This window comes from Ceratotherium simum, chromosome 24 (genome assembly GCF_057802395.1).
Source record: "Ceratotherium simum simum isolate JZ-2026a chromosome 24, ASM5780239v1, whole genome shotgun sequence".
Lineage (NCBI taxonomy): Eukaryota > Metazoa > Chordata > Mammalia > Perissodactyla > Rhinocerotidae > Ceratotherium > Ceratotherium simum.
In genome coordinates, this window is record NC_141923.1 from 1,028,097 (window position 1) to 1,044,062 (window position 15,966).

At 58.6% G+C, this 15,966-nt stretch overlaps 2 gene segments (V, D, J or C); both read left to right on the forward strand.

Moving 5' to 3' along the window:
* LOC101394837 (immunoglobulin heavy constant gamma 4-like) overlaps window positions 1-15,966 on the forward strand; it is a 270,309-nt gene that overhangs the window by 41,163 nt on the left and 213,180 nt on the right. The window contains 3 exon segments of the C gene segment in view: window positions 257-375; window positions 1,128-1,183; window positions 2,268-2,360. Of these exon segments, the coding sequence occupies window positions 257-375; window positions 1,128-1,183; window positions 2,268-2,360 (268 nt within the window).
* The window catches only part of LOC101389090 (immunoglobulin heavy constant gamma 1-like), a 197,028-nt gene continuing 186,003 nt past the window's right edge, over window positions 4,942-15,966 (forward strand). Inside the window, 1 exon segment of the C gene segment in view lies at window positions 4,942-6,884. Within this exon segment, the coding sequence occupies window positions 6,839-6,884 (46 nt within the window).

A 15,966-nucleotide genomic window follows, 5' to 3' on the forward strand; every position in this document is an offset into this window, starting at 1 on the left:
TGAGCACCCCTACAAGTCCTGGAGGGCAGGTCCCCAGCCCACAGGGAGAGGGCATGCCGGACCCTCCCCCATCACCCTCCGGAGGGGGCTCTGGAGGCCCAGGCAGGGGGCGGGGAGAGGCTAGGAGGACATAACCCACCTTGGACCTGCTCCCTACAGGGCCAGCCAGTTCACCTCCTCACAGCGTGGGAACACCCATCAGTCTCTCTTCACCCCCTCCCTGGCTGGCCTCCTCCTCTTCTGCCCTCCACCGCAGGTGCCTTGGGGCCACGCGTCCCATCTGCCTGTGCCCAGTGTGGCCCCTGACGGCTCCACCCCATGGTCTTCTGTCAGCACCCTAGACCCAGAGACTGTCCCCACGCTGGCGACTGTCCGGTCGGTCTGGAGAGGCCCCAGTGCCCCCAGGTCACCGTGGGGTCTCCCAGGCACCTCGAATTGGCCTGCCAGAAGCTGACATTGCCAAGTGCGCCCCTCGCTGTGCCTGTGCCTCCACACTGGCATCTCCCCATCTCTCCAAGACCCAGGGCCAAGACCTGGAACCCCACCTTTTGTCCTGAATCCTGGGAGAACTGCCTCAGAAACACCACCACTCCCCCTGCCCTCTGCCCACCTCCCTCGTGGAGGCCCTATGACCCCGCTCATCTCCCCCTGGCCACCCCAACCCTCTCTCAGCACCCAGGCTCCCTCCCCCGAGGCCCCCAGCCCAGCCCAAATCCATCCTCCTTGCTGTATCAGATGGATCTTTCTAAACTGAAACTCTCAACAAGCCCCCCCACATCCTTCAGCCTCTTTGCCGGGCACACAGGCCACATTTAAATCCAGCTACATCAAACCACCTGCCCTTCCCCTCCAGACACATGGCCCAGCCTCTGGGGCTCAGCCCTGGCTGTTCCCCTGCCTGGAATTACACACACACACACAAGCACAAGCACAAACACACACACACGACTTCTCAACATGCTGCTCACTCACCCCTCCCCCAGCTGGCCTTCAGGGTGTCATCACTCCATCCCGGGTGCCAGCTGTGTCCATGCCCCTCTGTCTCCCCCAGCAGTGGGCTGTGCTTGAGTGCACCTGCCATGCTCACACCTGGCTCTCAGAGCCTGTGCCGTCTCCATCTCCCCTAGGCCCCGCACCTGGTACACCTGTGGGCCCCAGTGCCGAGCCCCAGGTCTGACAGGTGGTGGGTGCAGACTCCCCTCCCCCTCCCTCAGAGCCCCCCAGGGTTGGGGGAGAACAGCCTGTGCAGTTCTGGGGGGACCCTCTCCCTTAGACCACCTTGCCCCTCCCCCTGCACCCACCCTCTGGCCAGGGCATCAGCAGCTGAGATCCCTTCCTGAGGACCCAAGAAGCCTGGGGGGCAGGGCAGGGACCTGGCTGCTGTGAGCACACAGTGCCCAGGACTCGCCCCTCAGGAGCCAGGTCCCTTGGAGAAGAGTGAACAGATGGAATTAACAAGGGGCTGCTGCAGGTCAGCCATAAACCTGGTGGGGTCCACGGACCCGCCAAGCACGGTGCACTGCCCTCACCCACCTGCCACCGCTGCTGGCCTTTCTCCAGCTGAGAGCATGAGTGGTACACAGGAGACGAGACAGCCTGGAGGCACAGCCTTGGCTCTGCTCTTATTTCAGAAAGAAAAAGAACAAGGGTTGGGTGATGGGGGGCTCCTGGGCCTCCCTCAGCTGCCAGCTCAGCCCCCTGCCCCTGCTCTACCTTACCCACCCACCAGCCTTCGGGTTTTTGGCTAAGCTGGGAACCACAGTGCTAACTGGGACCACAGTGGCTGACAACTTTACAAAAACCTCGGGGCCAGAGGGACCCACGGCAGCTGGGCCCAGGCCTTCCAGGGCCCACGCCCTCCAGGGTCCATGCCCTCCAGGGCCCACTGTCAGATACACGAGGGAATCGGGCAGGGAGCCCAAAAAAGCTGGAAGAGAAGCAGCTCTTGGGCCATCTCGGAAGGTGAGGGGACTTTCCAGGTGGACACAAGTGGAGACGTGGAGCTGAGTCACAGAGGCCCTGGGGGAGGGGTGGCGTGTCAGCAGCCTGGGCATGCAGCGCAGCGAGGGGCATCGGAAGGTTGAGCAGGGAAACGTGACCTCATGGGACCAAAGCAAGCCAGGTGTCAGGAAGGACGCCCCAGCCCAGACCTGGGCACTGAAGGCAGGAGGGAGCTTGCAGCGGCACGGAGTGGGCAGTCTCTTCAAGCAGAGAACAGACTTTCCAGCCCCTGGGGACCCTGGGGCTCCCGGGGACCCTGGCTGCAGGGGTTTCTGTGGCCCCCCGCACGGGGCCGGCTCACTGTGCCTATGCTTACTTAGAGCACTGGGGCCGGGGCACCCTGGTCACCGTCTCCTCAGGTGAGTCCCCATCAGCCGCTCTGGTGTGCATCGGACCAGGTCCCCGGGCCTGAGGCCGGTCTGTGTGGGCTGAGTCTCTTGGCCTGGGACGAAACTGGGGCCCTGGAGGCCAGGCAGGGACCCTGCTGAGTTCTGGCCCAGTGAGGGACTGGCCCTCAGGGCTGACAGACCCCTGGGTGGTGAGCAGCCGAGAGCTGGGAAGGAGAAGTTGTGGGCAGAGCTGTGTGGCTGGGCCAGGAGGTTTGTGTGCCAGGGGCCGGGCAGACGCTCCAGTGCACTTATGAGTATTTCGATCACTGGGGCCAGGGCACCCTGGTCACCGTCTCCTCAGGTGAGAGGGCTTTCTCTCTGCCCTCTGTCCTGGGGCTGGGGAAGATATTTCTGGAGATTCCTTGGTCTGTGTGGGGCCCTGGGTCTGTTCAGAGGCTGTTTTGTTCTCTGTTCTGGACACGGCCTTTCTGCAGGGATAGGGGTCTCTGTCTGTGACTTTCAGGCCAAGTGGGCTCCTGGGCTGGGACACAGACACCTAAGGAGATGCGGCTTCTGTCACAGCCAGGCAGCTGGGCGGGGGACTAGGGTTTTTGTACACCCCCTAACGGGGCCTGTGGCAATGTGATGGTTTTGCTCACTGTGACAAGTGCCACATGACCATCTTCTGCTCAGGTGAGTCCCCACAATCCCTCTCCTCTCTCTCCCTCTGACGGATATTTGCTGCATTTTGGGGGAATATGAGGATGTCTGGGTCTAGGTCTAGAAGGACTGGGGGGCCCAGGAAGGGGATGAGAAGGGGCCACAGCTCTCACGGAGGAGGAGAGGCTTCTCTGGGTGTCTCGGCCACCTTGGCCTCTGGGGTCTCATGATCCTCTCGGCCCTCACTGGGCGCGATTTGAGGTGGTCCCAAAGCCTCAGCCGGGCGCCATTTCTTGCCCGGGGTCCCGGCACAGTTGTCACAATGTGACAATAGGTTGGATAACTGGGGCAAGGGCATCCTGGTCACCGTCTCCTCAGGTGAGTCCTCCACCCCTCCCCACTCTGACTATACTTGGGGAGATCTGGGTGTCGGGGTCTTGATGTCGGAGACCCCGAGGCATTTTGGAAGTCAGGAAAGGGAGCAGGGAAGAGGGTCCCCCTATATGGGGGCTGGAGAGTGACCTCCCCCTGCCCCAAGGACGCCTCTGTGTGGGGGACAAGGTGGCCTTTTGGCCCCTCTGGCCATTTAATGTGAGCCTTATTGGGGGCCGCCGTGGCTGGTGCGTAATTGGGCTTCATCGGCTCTGAGGTGCCCGGTCTCAGGGCAGTGGCCGTCGGGGTGATTGGACTGCAGAGTTCCACTTAGGGGCTGTGGGTTCACAGTCAGACGGCCCAGGCCGGAATGCGGGTACTCCAGACAGTCGGGGGGGAGTGGCTGGAGGAGGGTTCCGGGACCCTCCAGAGAACAGTGACTTGGATGGTCAGCTTCCATTGGTGCCTGGAGACAGAGCAGGTCTCCGGTGGCCTTGGGGTGATGCCAAGCCGAGTCCTAGGGTTTTTGTGGGGTAAGGATGGAGATTCCACCATTGTGATTACTACTATTACTATATAGACAACTGGGGCCAGGGCACCCTGGTCACCGTCTCCTCAGGTGAGTCCCCACAACCCCTCTCCTCTCTCTCTCTCTGAGGGATTTTTGCTGCATTTTGGGGGAAAATGAGGATGTCTGGGTCTAGGCCTAGATGGACTAGGGACAGACTGGGGGGCCCAGGAAGGGGATGAGAAGGGGCCACAGCTCTCATGGATGAGGAGGGGCTTCTCTGGGGGTCTCAGCCACCTTGGCCTCTGGGGTCCTATGGTCCTCTCGGCCCTCACTGGGCTTTGGTCCCAAAGCCTTAGCCGGGCACCAGTTCTTGCCTGGGTTCCCGGCACAGTTGTCACAATGTGACAATAGCTTTGCTAACTGGGGCAAGGGCACCCTGGTCACCGTCTCCTCAGGTGAGTCCTCCACCCCTCCCCACTCTGACTATACTTGGGGAGATCTGGGTGTCGGGGTCTTGATGTCGGAGACCCCGAGGCATTTTGGAAGTCAGGAAAGGGAGCAGGGAAGAGGGTCCCCCTATATGGGGGCTGGAGAGTGACCTCCCCCTGCCCCAAGGACGCCTCTGTGTGGGGGACAAGGTGGCCTTTTGGCCCCTCTGGCCATTTAATGTGAGCCTTATTGGGGGCCGCCGTGGCTGGTGCGTAATTGGGCTTCATCGGCTCTGAGGTGCCCGGTCTCAGGGCAGTGGCCGTCGGGGTGATTGGACTGCGGAGTTCACTTAGGGGCTGTGGGTTCACAGTCAGATGGCCCAGGCTGGAATGCGGGTACTTCAGACAGTCGGGGGGGAGCTGCTGGAGGAAGGTTCCGGGACCCTCCAGAGAACAGTGACTTGGATGGTCAGCTTCCATTGGCGCCTGGAGACAGAGCAGGTCTCCGGGCAGCCTCGGGGCGATGCCAGGCCGAGTCCCAGGGTTTTTGTGGGGTAAGGATGGAGATTCCACCATTGTGATTACTATGGTATAAGCTACTTGGGCCAGGGAACCCTAGTCACCGTCTCCGCAGGTAAGAACGGCCATTCCACGGCCTTATTTTCTGCTTCTGTCTGTGGGGTTTTCTGGGCATCCATGGCTGGTCCTTGGGACGTGTCCCCCAGGGGTCTGGGCAGGCTGGCCAGTGGGGGACGGGGACCAGGTACCTTAGGGATTGCAGAACCTGTGCATTTTCTGATGCCTTTCGAAAATTGGAATAATGCCGGCATGTCAGACAGAGTGACTGAGCCCCTGACGGAGGGGCTGCGGGCTTGAAGGGCCACACTCAGGTGAGATGCCAGGCAGGACCCCGTGGCTGCAGGACAGTTTGGGCTGTGGCGGGAGATGCTCGGGTGTTAGAGTCATGGTGGTGGTGGAGGACTGTGCCTTGGTAACTGTCTGTAGAGCCGCAGAATGCCGTACGTAGAGGGCAGGGAAATATTTTCTTCAGAATTATGAGTTATGTTTCGTGCTAGATTGTATTTAAAATTTTTTATTGGTTAGAAAGAGAACTGTCTGGGTGAGCAGGGACTTGGAGTCCTGGTCTTGGTGAGAGTGGGGTCCCCGGCCCCCTGAAAGGGCGGACATGGGGAGGCTCCGGGAAGACAGCTTCCAAGAGAAGATGATTTGTTCCTCTTAAGAGGCGTGCTTACTAAACATGGAAAGACAGGATATCTTAGACGTGGCTCCTGAGAAAAAAGGTTAAGAAAACTGTGACTTTAAACTGTGAGAGATTTTCAAGTGTATTTAATTTTTTAATCTTATCATTCAATTAACAACTATAATTATGTCTTTCTGGAGTTGATAGTGGTGCAAGTTTGGTCAAGAAAGGTAGTGCGGTGCTGTCGGCCCCCCAGTTCGGGGATGAGTTTTGATGATAATAAATCAAGCTTATTTTTTTTTAATTAATTGAGCGATGCTTGCAGTGGATGTTGCTGAGTTAGGCGATGTGGCCGCGTGCAGGGCTCGGACATCTGCAGCAGGTGGCAGGAAGCAGGTCGCCTCGAGAATCTATTTTAGGAAGCAAGAAAACACGATTGGCAAATTTATAGTTCACGGTTATGAAGAAGTGGTTTTCGCACGGTTTCGCCCCACAGATCTGAAAGCGTTCCACTGAGCAAAACAACACCTGGGTGATTTGCATTTCTAAAATAAGGCAAAGACCCTGACAGAAACTAGAAGTTTCCTTTTTTTAACTGTTTGAAGTTAATTTTTCAATCTTAGCTTACCAACTTCTAATTTGTTCAAACTTAGCTTATCAACTTTTCATTTATTTTCATTTTCAAAGTAAGATGTTTAAGAAATTAAACAGTCTTGGGGCAGTTTATCGACGCAATCATATAACTTTTTTTAGTTATTTCTTCAAATGGTAATTAACTGAAACCATTTTCCAATGCCCCGAAGCATTGATTTTAGGATGACTGCGTTCACAACTTCTGAGTTAGTTGATTTTCTCCTCGTGATTGAGAACTACTTTGATAGTCTGATAAAGTTGCCTTGTTTCAGTATTTTTCAAGACCACTTTTCAAGTATTCATCTTAGGACAAATTTTAGGTGAAATGTGTGTAATTGTCTTGAATTATTTCGGTTGAATTTTTAACTGACATTATTATGAACTTGAATTATTTCAGTTATTAACTGAAAAATTAAATTATTTCAGTTATGTTTGTTGGTGGATTAAGAGGAAATCCAGTAAGGTACCGAATCAGAGGGGAACTCAGGGACATTTTAGGAGGACAGTTTCTGTTCTGAGGCGTCGGCCTAGCTTCTTAGTTGAAAGAGCTCAGTGGAGGGTCTGCGAGGGGTCCTGCCAGGCCCACGATGGCTGAGGGTCCCTGGGACCACCTGGAGCCGGAAATGCGTGGCCGTGGTTGGCCGCCGGGCCAGCCGGCTAGTCGTGAATCAGCCATTTTTAATGGATTTGGAGGAATTCTTCCATGCCAAAGACCCCATGGGAGTCTCCAGCGACCAGGCACCGAGACGGTAAGAGAGCGGCGGCCACAGCTGCCGTATTTGCTGCTCCGTTACCTTTCTCTTTGATGTCTTTGATTCTACTTGAAGGGCACTTATTCTTTAATGATTGCCCAGTGAAGACAGAGGTTTACTGGTGTGAATCCCGTGAGTGGCCGTTAGCCGGGTCACTCACATTTAACTGTCCCTAAAGAATGCTTCAGGGAAAACTGCCAAGAGCCACTGTGTTATTTCTTAGCTATTGATTATCTGACTTGTGCTGCTTTCACATAGACAAAGCACCACTTATGTTACCTTTATTGAGGCTGTAAATGCAGCTCTGGATTTTAGATCACTGTTGTGCATGAGACAGTAGCCCACGGCTTCTAAAGAGCTTTATGGTAAACAGCAGACTTGTAAGTGGTAAATTCAGATAAAATGCATTTCCTGGTCATTTTTAGTGATGATTCTTATCTAGAGGGAATTTAAAGTCAAGGGCTTCCTTTAGACTCAGGAGGGAGGAATTCGGGTGAAGGGCATGTGCCCAGGAATGTGAAGGCGCAGAGAGGGGAAATCCCCGATGCCCTTCTCGGCGCGGAAGCAAGGCTGCCAATTCGAGAGCAAAGAGGGACTTTCGTCCTGATGATGACAAATGTCCCTCAGTCCTCGCAACATGTTTTAATGAATTTAGAGTTGCCAGGAACAATTTCACCCAGGTAGCTGAAGGATGGCAGTGATCAATACCTCTTGGGAGCCAAAAGCCGGCTGAGACTGGGGCCGGGGAGCGAGGAATTGGGGTATCCAGAGGAGAAAGATGAAAGGGGATGCCTGAGGGTGGAGACAGGCCTGAGAGGCACTGGGAAGGCACCTGAAAGCCTAGTACCACTGGGCTTTCAGGACTGTGTAGGGCTGCACTGGGCTCGCCATAGCAGTAGTGAGCTGAGCCGGACTAAAACGGATTGAACTGGGCTTTTGGAGCTGAGCTGGGCTAAGCTAGCTGGGCTGAGCGGGGCTGAGCGGGGCCTGAACTGAGATGGGCTGAGCGGGGCCTGAACTGAGATGGGCTGAGCGGAGCTGAACTGAGTTGAGCTCGGGTGAGCTAGGCAGAGCTGAGCTGAGCTGGGATGAGCTGAGCCGAGCTGAGCTAGCTGGGCTGAGCTAAGCTGATCTGAACTGAGCTGACCCAGGCAAAACCAGGCTAAGCTAAGCCGAGCTAGGTAGAGCTGAGCTGAGCTAAGCGAGGATGAGCTGGGGTGAGCTGAGCTGAACCAAGCTGAGCTGGGCTGGGCTGAGCTGGGCTGAGCTAAACTGAGCCGGGGTGAGCTGGGCTAAGCCAGGCTGAGCTGGGCTGAGCTAGGATGAGCTGAGCTGAGCTGAGCAGGCTAAACTGGGCTGAGCTGGGGTGAGCTGGGCTGAGTTGAGCTGAGCTAAGCTGAGCAGGCTAAACCAGGCTGAGCTGGGCTGAGCTAGGCTGAGCCAGGCTGAGCTAAGCTGGGCTGAGCAGGCTAAAGAGGGCTGAGCTGGGGTGAGCTGGAGTGAGCTGGGTTGAACCAGGCTGAGCTGGGCTGAGCTAGGCTGAGCGGAGCTGAGCTAGGCCGAACCGGGCTGAGCTGGGGTGAGCTGGAGTGAGCTGGGTTGAACCAGGCTGAGCTGGGCTGAGCTGGGCTGATCCAGACTGAGCCGACCTAGGCTGAGCTGGGCTGAGCCGGGCTGAGCTGAGCTGGACTGAGCTAAGCTGAACCAGGCTGAACCGGGCTGAGCTGAGGTGAGCTGGAGTGAGCTGAGCTGAGCTAGGCTGAACCAGGCTGAGCTGGGCTGAGCTGGACTGAGCTGGGCTGAGCTAGGATGAACCAGGCTGAACCAGGCTGAGCCGGGGTGAGCCGGGCTGAGCCGGCCTGAGCTGAGCTGAGCTAGGCTGAACCAGGGTGAGCTGGGGTGAGCTGGAGTGAGCTGGGTTGAACCAGGCTGAGCTGGGCTGAGCTGGGCTGAGCTGGGCTGATCCAGACTGAGCCGACCTAGGCTGAGCTGGGCTGAGCCAGGCTGAGCTGAGCTGGACTGAGCTAAGCTGAACCATGCTGAACCAGGCTGAGCTGAGGTGAGCTGGAGTGAGCTGAGCTGAGCTAGGCTGAACCAGGCTGAGCTGGGCTGAGCTGGGCTGAGCTGAGCTGAGCTAGGCTGAACCAGGCTGAGCTGGGGTGAGCTGGGCTGAGCTGAGCTGAGCTAGGCTGAACTGGCCTGAGCTGGGGTGAGCTGGAGTGAGCTGAGTTGAACCAGGCTGAGCTGGGCTGAGCTGAGCTGATCCAGACTGAGCCGACCTAGGCTGGGCTGGGCTGAGCCGGGCTGAGCTGAGCTGGGCTGAGCTTAGCTGAACCAGGCTGAACCGGGCTGAGCTGAGGTGAGCTGGAGTGAGCTGAGCTGAGCTAGGCTGAACCAGGCTGAGCTGGGCTGAGCTAGGCTGAACCAGGCTGAACCAGGCTGAGCCAGGGTGAGCTGGGCTGAGCCGGGCTGAGCCGGGCTGAGCTGAGCTAAGCTAGGCTGAACCAGGCTGAGCTGGGGTGAGCTGGAGTGAGCTGGGTTGAACCAGGCTGAGCTGGGCTGAGCTGGGCTGATCCAGACTGAGCCGACCTAGGCTGAGCTGGGCTGAACCGGGCTGAGCTGAGCTGGACTGAGCTAAGCTGAACCAGGCTGAACCGGGCTGAGCTGAGGTGAGCTGGAGTGAGCTGAGCTGAGCTAGGCTGAACCAGGCTGAGCTGGGCTGAGCTGGGCTGAGCTGAGCTGAGCTGAGCTAGGCTGAACTGGGCTGAGCTGGGCTGAGCTGGGCTGAGCTGAGCTGAGCTAGGCTGAATGGGCCGGAGCTTGGGTGAGCTAGAGTGAGCTGGGTTGAACCAGGCTGAGCTGGGCTGAGCCGGGCTGAGCTGAACCAGGCTGAACCGGGCTGATCTGAGGTGAGCTGGAGTGAGCTGAGCTGAGCTAGGCTGAACCGGGTTGAGCTGGGGTGAGCTGGAGTGAGCTGTGTTGAACCAGGCTGAGCTGGGCTGAGCTGAGCTGAGCTAGGCTGAACCGGGCTGAGCTGGGGTGAGCTGGAGTGAGCTGGGTGGAACCAGGCTGAGCTGGACTGAGCTGGGCTGATCCGGACTGAGCTGACCTAGGCTGAGCTGGGCTGAGCTGGGCTGAGCTGAGCTGGACTGAGCTAAGCTGAACCATGCTGTACCAGGCTGAGCCAAGGTGAGCTGGAGTGAGCTGGGCTGAGCTGGGCTGAGCTGAGCTGAGCTAGGCTGAACCGGCTTGAGCTGGGGTGAACTGGGCTGAGCTGAGCTGAGCTAGGCTGAACCGGGCTGAGCTGTGGTGAGCTGGAGTGAGCTGCGTTGAACCAGGCTGAGCTGGGCTGAGCTGGGCTGATCCAGACTGAGCCGACCTAGGCTGGGCTGGGCTGAGCCAGGCTGAGTTGCGCTGGGCTGAGCTAAGCTAAACCAGGCTGAACCGGGCTGAGCTGAGGTGAGCTGGAGTGAGCTGAGCTAGGCTGAACCGGGCTGAGCTAGGGTGAGCTGGAGTGAGCTGAGCTGAGCTGAGCTGAACCGGGCTGAGCTGGGGTGAGCAGGGGTGACCCGGGCTAACCTGAGCTGAGCTGAGCTGAGCTAGGCTGACCTGGGGTGAACAGGGCTGAGCTAGGCTGAACCAGGCTGAGCTGGGGTGAGCTGAGCTGAGCTAGGCTGAGCTCAGCTGAGCTGGGCTGAGCCAGGCTGGGCTGGGGTGTGCTGAGCTGAGGTAGGCTGAGCTGAGCTGAGCTGAGCTGGGCTGAACCAGGCTGGGCTGGGGTGAGCTGAGCTGAGCTAGGCTGAGCTGAGCTGAGCTGAGCTGGGCTGAACCAGGCTGGGCTGGGGTGAGCTGAGCTGAGCTAGGCTGAGCTGAGCTGAGCTGGGCTGAACCAGGCTGGGCTGGGGTGAGATGAGCTGAGCTAGGCTAAGCTGAGCTGAGCTGGGCTGAATCAGGCTGAGCTGAGGTGAACTGGGGTGAGCTGGGCTGAGCTGAGCTAGGCTGACTTGGGCTGAACTGGGCTGAGCTGGGCTGAGCTGGGCTGAACTGGGCTGAGATAGGCTCAACTGGGCTGAGCTAGGCTGAACCGGGCTGAGCTGGGCTGAGCTGGGCTGAGCTGGGCTGAGCTGAGCTGACCTGGTTGAGCTGAGCTGGGCTGAGCTAAACTGAATGGGGATAAACTGGGCTGTGCTGTGCTGAGCTGGGCTAAGCTGGACTGAACACGGCTGAACGGGGCTGAGCTGGGCTGAACGGTGATAAACTGAGCTGTGCTGCGCTGAGCTGGGCTGAGCTGGACTGACCAGGGCTGAACATGGCTGAGCTGGGCTGAATGGGGATAAACTGGGCTGGGCTGAGCTGAGCTGGGCTAACTGGGCTGGGCTGTGATGAGCTAAGATAAGTTGGGCTGAACTGGGCTTGGTGGGTTGAACTGTGTTAACCAGCCTAGGCTGAACTGGGTCCAGCAGAAATGGACTAGCTGAGCTGACTTAACTGGAATGAGTTTGAAGAGATGCTCTGTGCTCGATGACCTTGGCTGGGCCACGTGGGTCTCGTTGTGCTGAGCTGGCCGTGCAGGACTATCCTCGCCAACACTGTGCTGACCTCAGTGACCTGGTTGTGCTAAGGACAGGTCAGGCTGTGTCTGCATCAGTCCCACCATCGCATACACATCCTTCTTCCAACCCCAGACACAAAGTGCTGGGCTCTAGGGTGGCTGGTGGTGGGCAGTGAGGGTTGGACTGGCAGGGGGCTCCTCTCTACCCTGGACGTCTGCCTCACCGGTGGCTCACTGTGCTTGGGGCTGAGCATGCCAGCCGCAGCTCCAGTGCCTCAGAAGGAAGAGAGAGCTGGCCAGGGTCTGAGCCATCCTGAGTGCAGAGATGGCAGTGCTGCGGGAGGGGGGCCAGACCCACCTGCTCCAACAGGGAGCACCCCTCGTCCTCCCACAAGCTCAGAGCTGGGCTCCTGCTGCAGGGGGTGGGGGGCGATGGCGGCCTCCCCACACCCCCAGCAGCCCGTACGAGGACCCTGGGCCTCGCCTCAGCCATGCACCTCCCGTTGGCCACATCTGGCCAGGCCTAGAGGCCTGCAGTGGGCTCAGCCCTGGAGGGGCAGCAGTGGTGCTCTGGCAGTAGAGAGCCCACAGAGTCGGTCAGACCCCCAGCTGGCAGAACATGGGAAGACACCTTCTCACCCACCCCCTTCTCTTTTGTCCTCTCTTGGGTCTTCAGAGAGTCAGTCCTCCCCAAATCTCTTCCCCCTGGTCTCCTGTGGGAGCTCCCCGCACGATGAGAGCCTGGTGGCCATGGGCTGCCTGGCCCGGGACTTCCTGCCCAAGTCCATCAGCTTTTCCTGGACCTACAAGAACAACACCGAGGTCAGAGCCCAGGATATCAAGACCTTCCCCACGGTCCTGAGAGAGGGCAAGTACGTGGCCACTTCCCAGGTGCTCCTGCCCTCTGCGGATGTCCTCCAGATGTCTGAGGCACTCCTGGTGTGCAGTGTCAAACACCCCAACGGCGACAAGAAGGTGGAAGTGCTAGCCGGAGGTAAGAGCTGGCCTCCTCCCTGGGGCTGGACGGGGGGCGTGGCGGAGGGGCTGGGCCAGACTGACGCCTTGTCCCCTGTCTCCAGAGCTCTCTGTAGAGCCCCCAAACGTGAGCATCTTCCTCCCTCCTCGCGACGCCTTCTCCAAAACCACCAAGCGCACATCCCAGCTCATCTGCCAGGCCACAGACTTCAGCCCCAAGCAGATCTCCGTGTCCTGGCTGCATGAGGGAAAGCTGCTGGAGTCTGGCTTCACCACGGACCCGGTGCAGGCCCAGCCCAAAGAGTCTGGGCCCACCACCTTCAGTGTCATCAGCAGGCTGACCATCACCGAGAGCGACTGGCTCAGCCAGAGCGTGTTCACTTGCCATGTGGAACACAAAGCGAAGTCTGTCGAGAAGAACGTGTCCTCAGTGTGTGGCATCAGTGAGTGGTCCTGCCCCCGAGTGTAGCCCCTCCAGAGTGAGGACCCCACACACACAAGTGTCCACTCAGGTCTGCAGATGCCGCCCAGACATGGCCAGCTGCTCCCTGAGCCTTGGCTTCCCGGAGCGGCCAAGGGCAGGGAGGGGCCCGTGCAGGGCAGAGAGGGGCCACCTGTCAGATGGGGGCCCAGTGTCCTCCTCCAGCAGGACCCCAGGGCTCAGGAGTGCTCAGCATAGTCGGCCCTCCTTCTTTGGGCTCTTTGGGAAAAAAACACACCTTCACCTGATTTCACATCCAACCAGTCACTCAAACTCACTCTCTCTCACTCCAGATCCATCCACCCCTATCAGAATCTTCGCCATCCCCCCCTCCTTTGTCGGCATCTTCCTCACCAAGTCAGCCAAGCTGTCCTGCCAGGTCACAAACCTGGCCACCTATGACAGCCTCAGCATCTCCTGGACCCACCGGAATGGTGAAGTTCTGAAAACCCATACCAACATCTCTGAGAGGCACCCCAATGACACCTTCAGTGCCCTGGGCGAGGCCACCGTCTGCCTGGAGGACTGGGAGTCAGGGGACGACTTCACATGCACAGTGACCCACACGGATCTGCCCTCTCCACTGAAGCAGACCATCTCCAGGCTCAAGAGTAAGCTCACTACACCTTCCCTCTGCCCCCAGGACTCTCTCACGGCATCCCGGGGTGTGGAGACACCACGGGCAGGGCCAGGGGGCACCCCTCTACTCCTCCATTGTTGGGACACGAATCCCGCTAGCCCCCAACCTGAGCTCACCACTATCTCTCCTCCCACAGAGGTCAACAAGCAACAGCCCTCCGTGTATGTGCTGCCACCAGCCCGGGAAGAGCTGAGCCTTCGGGAGTGGGCCTCGGTCACCTGCCTGGTGAAGGGCTTCTCGCCCCCAGATGTGTTTGTGCAGTGGATGCATAGAGGGGAGCCCTTGTCCTCTGACAAGTATGTGACCAGCCCCCCAACGCCCGAGCCCCAGACCCCGGGCTTGTACTTCGTCCACAGCGTCCTGACTGTGAGAGAGGAGGACTGGAGTGCTGGGGAGGCGTACACCTGCGTCGTGGGCCACGAGGCCCTGCCCCACGTGGTGACCGAGAAGACCGTGGACAAGTCCACTGGTAAACCCACCCTGTACAACGTGTCCCTGGTCTTGTCTGACACAGCCAGCACCTGCTACTGACCAGGCTGCCCTGCACAGGGGCACCCGGAGCCTCGGGGAGCTGGCGCTGTGTGTGTGCATGCGTGCAAACCAACCGTGTCGATGGGGTGAGGGGTTGCATTTTTAAAAACTAGAAATAAAAAGATCCATTCAAAAGATGCTGGTCCTGAGTGAGCAATGCTCCCGCCTGCCAGCACCATGGCTGTGCTGCCCACCCCCCACAGACCACCCTCCACAACAGCCCTACGTCACCCACCCACCTCCCTCCAGCCTCTGGAAACCCCTGAGCTCTTTGCAGACTGAGCCCATGTTAACCCTTCTCTAGCTGCTTCCACAGCCACACAGGCACGGAGTGTGCAACACACACATGCACACACACAGACACTTGCACAGACACATACACACAGAGATACAGGTGCAAGTAGACAGACACACATGCACACGGGCACATGCATACACAGAGACACACACATGCACAGACATGGACACATGTGCACACAGAGACACAGATGCACGTGGACACAGACACACATGCACATGGACATGCACACATGCCCACAGAGACATACATGCACGTGGACACATGCACACATGCACACGGACACAGATACACATATGCACATGGACATATGGACACATGCACACACACAGACACTTGCACAGACATGCACGCACAGAGACACGCACACGCACATGGACACAGGGACACACATGCATGTGGACACGTGCGTGCTCAGACATGGACACACATGCACATGGGCATACAGACACACACCCACATGGACATACACATGGACACATGCACACTCACACACATGAACAATACATACACATGCACACTCATACACACATGCACACACAGCTCACATATGCACATGAACACATGCATACACATGGACACACACGTGGGCAAGACAGGAGCACACACAGACACACAATGATGGACGCACAGACATATGGACACAGGCATATACACACGCACACGCACACAGACATGGGGGCACATGTGCGCACACAGACACATGTCCTCACATGGATGCCAACGCTTGTGCAGCTGTGGTCACTCCGCCTCTCAGCACACATCCCCGCCCTCTCCGGCAGTCGCTCTCTCTCTGCACCGTGCTGGCTGCAGGGCTTCCTGCCCAAGGCTCTGCTTGTCCTTCTGCCTCAGCTTGGAGATGCATCCGTGGGCCGGCCCACCCGGACTCTGACCAGGGCCACCACCCCCAGGTCCGGCACAAAGGTCTCAGAGGGCCACACTGGACCTGGCCAGCTACGGCTCCTCAGGGAAACCCTGGCCTGTGTCCAGGAGGGGTGTCCACCCCTGTCCAGGCTCTTGGTGAAGGCAGCAGGCCCCGGGCCTCCACTTGTGAACAGACAGAGTCGGGGCATCTCCTGATGGAGCAGGCAGTGCCCGATATCAGCCCCGGAGGCAGCTAGGCCATCCCTGGAGGCTCCTCCTTGCTGTCGGAGGCTGTAGGGAGCCCGATCTGAGCAAGGTCTGTCCCTGCAAATACCCAGCCCTGGAAATGGTGGGAAATGAGACTGCCCTAGAGCAGGGAGCCCAGCGGCAGGGAGGGGAGCAGGGGCCAGCGTGGGGCCCTCACTCCCAATAGACGGCACTGTTCCCCTCAGGCTGCCACCTGCTCCCTCCCCAGCTCTTGGCCCCTGGGGGCCCTGAGCTCCACTTGCCCCCAAGGGCCTATCTGTGTGGAGCTGCAGACCCCACCACATGTCTTCAGCCTGTCCATCCCAACACCACCCTTCCTGGGGCCTCAGGCATCTGTCTGACCCCTCAGTCCCAGAACCAGGAGTCCTAGTGGGGCAGACAAGCCAGCCAGGGGCCCACACGGCTCCTCACATGTGCCATTCTCTCTAAGAAGGGAGAGAGCAAGAGTCCCACTGAGGAAGCTAGGAGGGG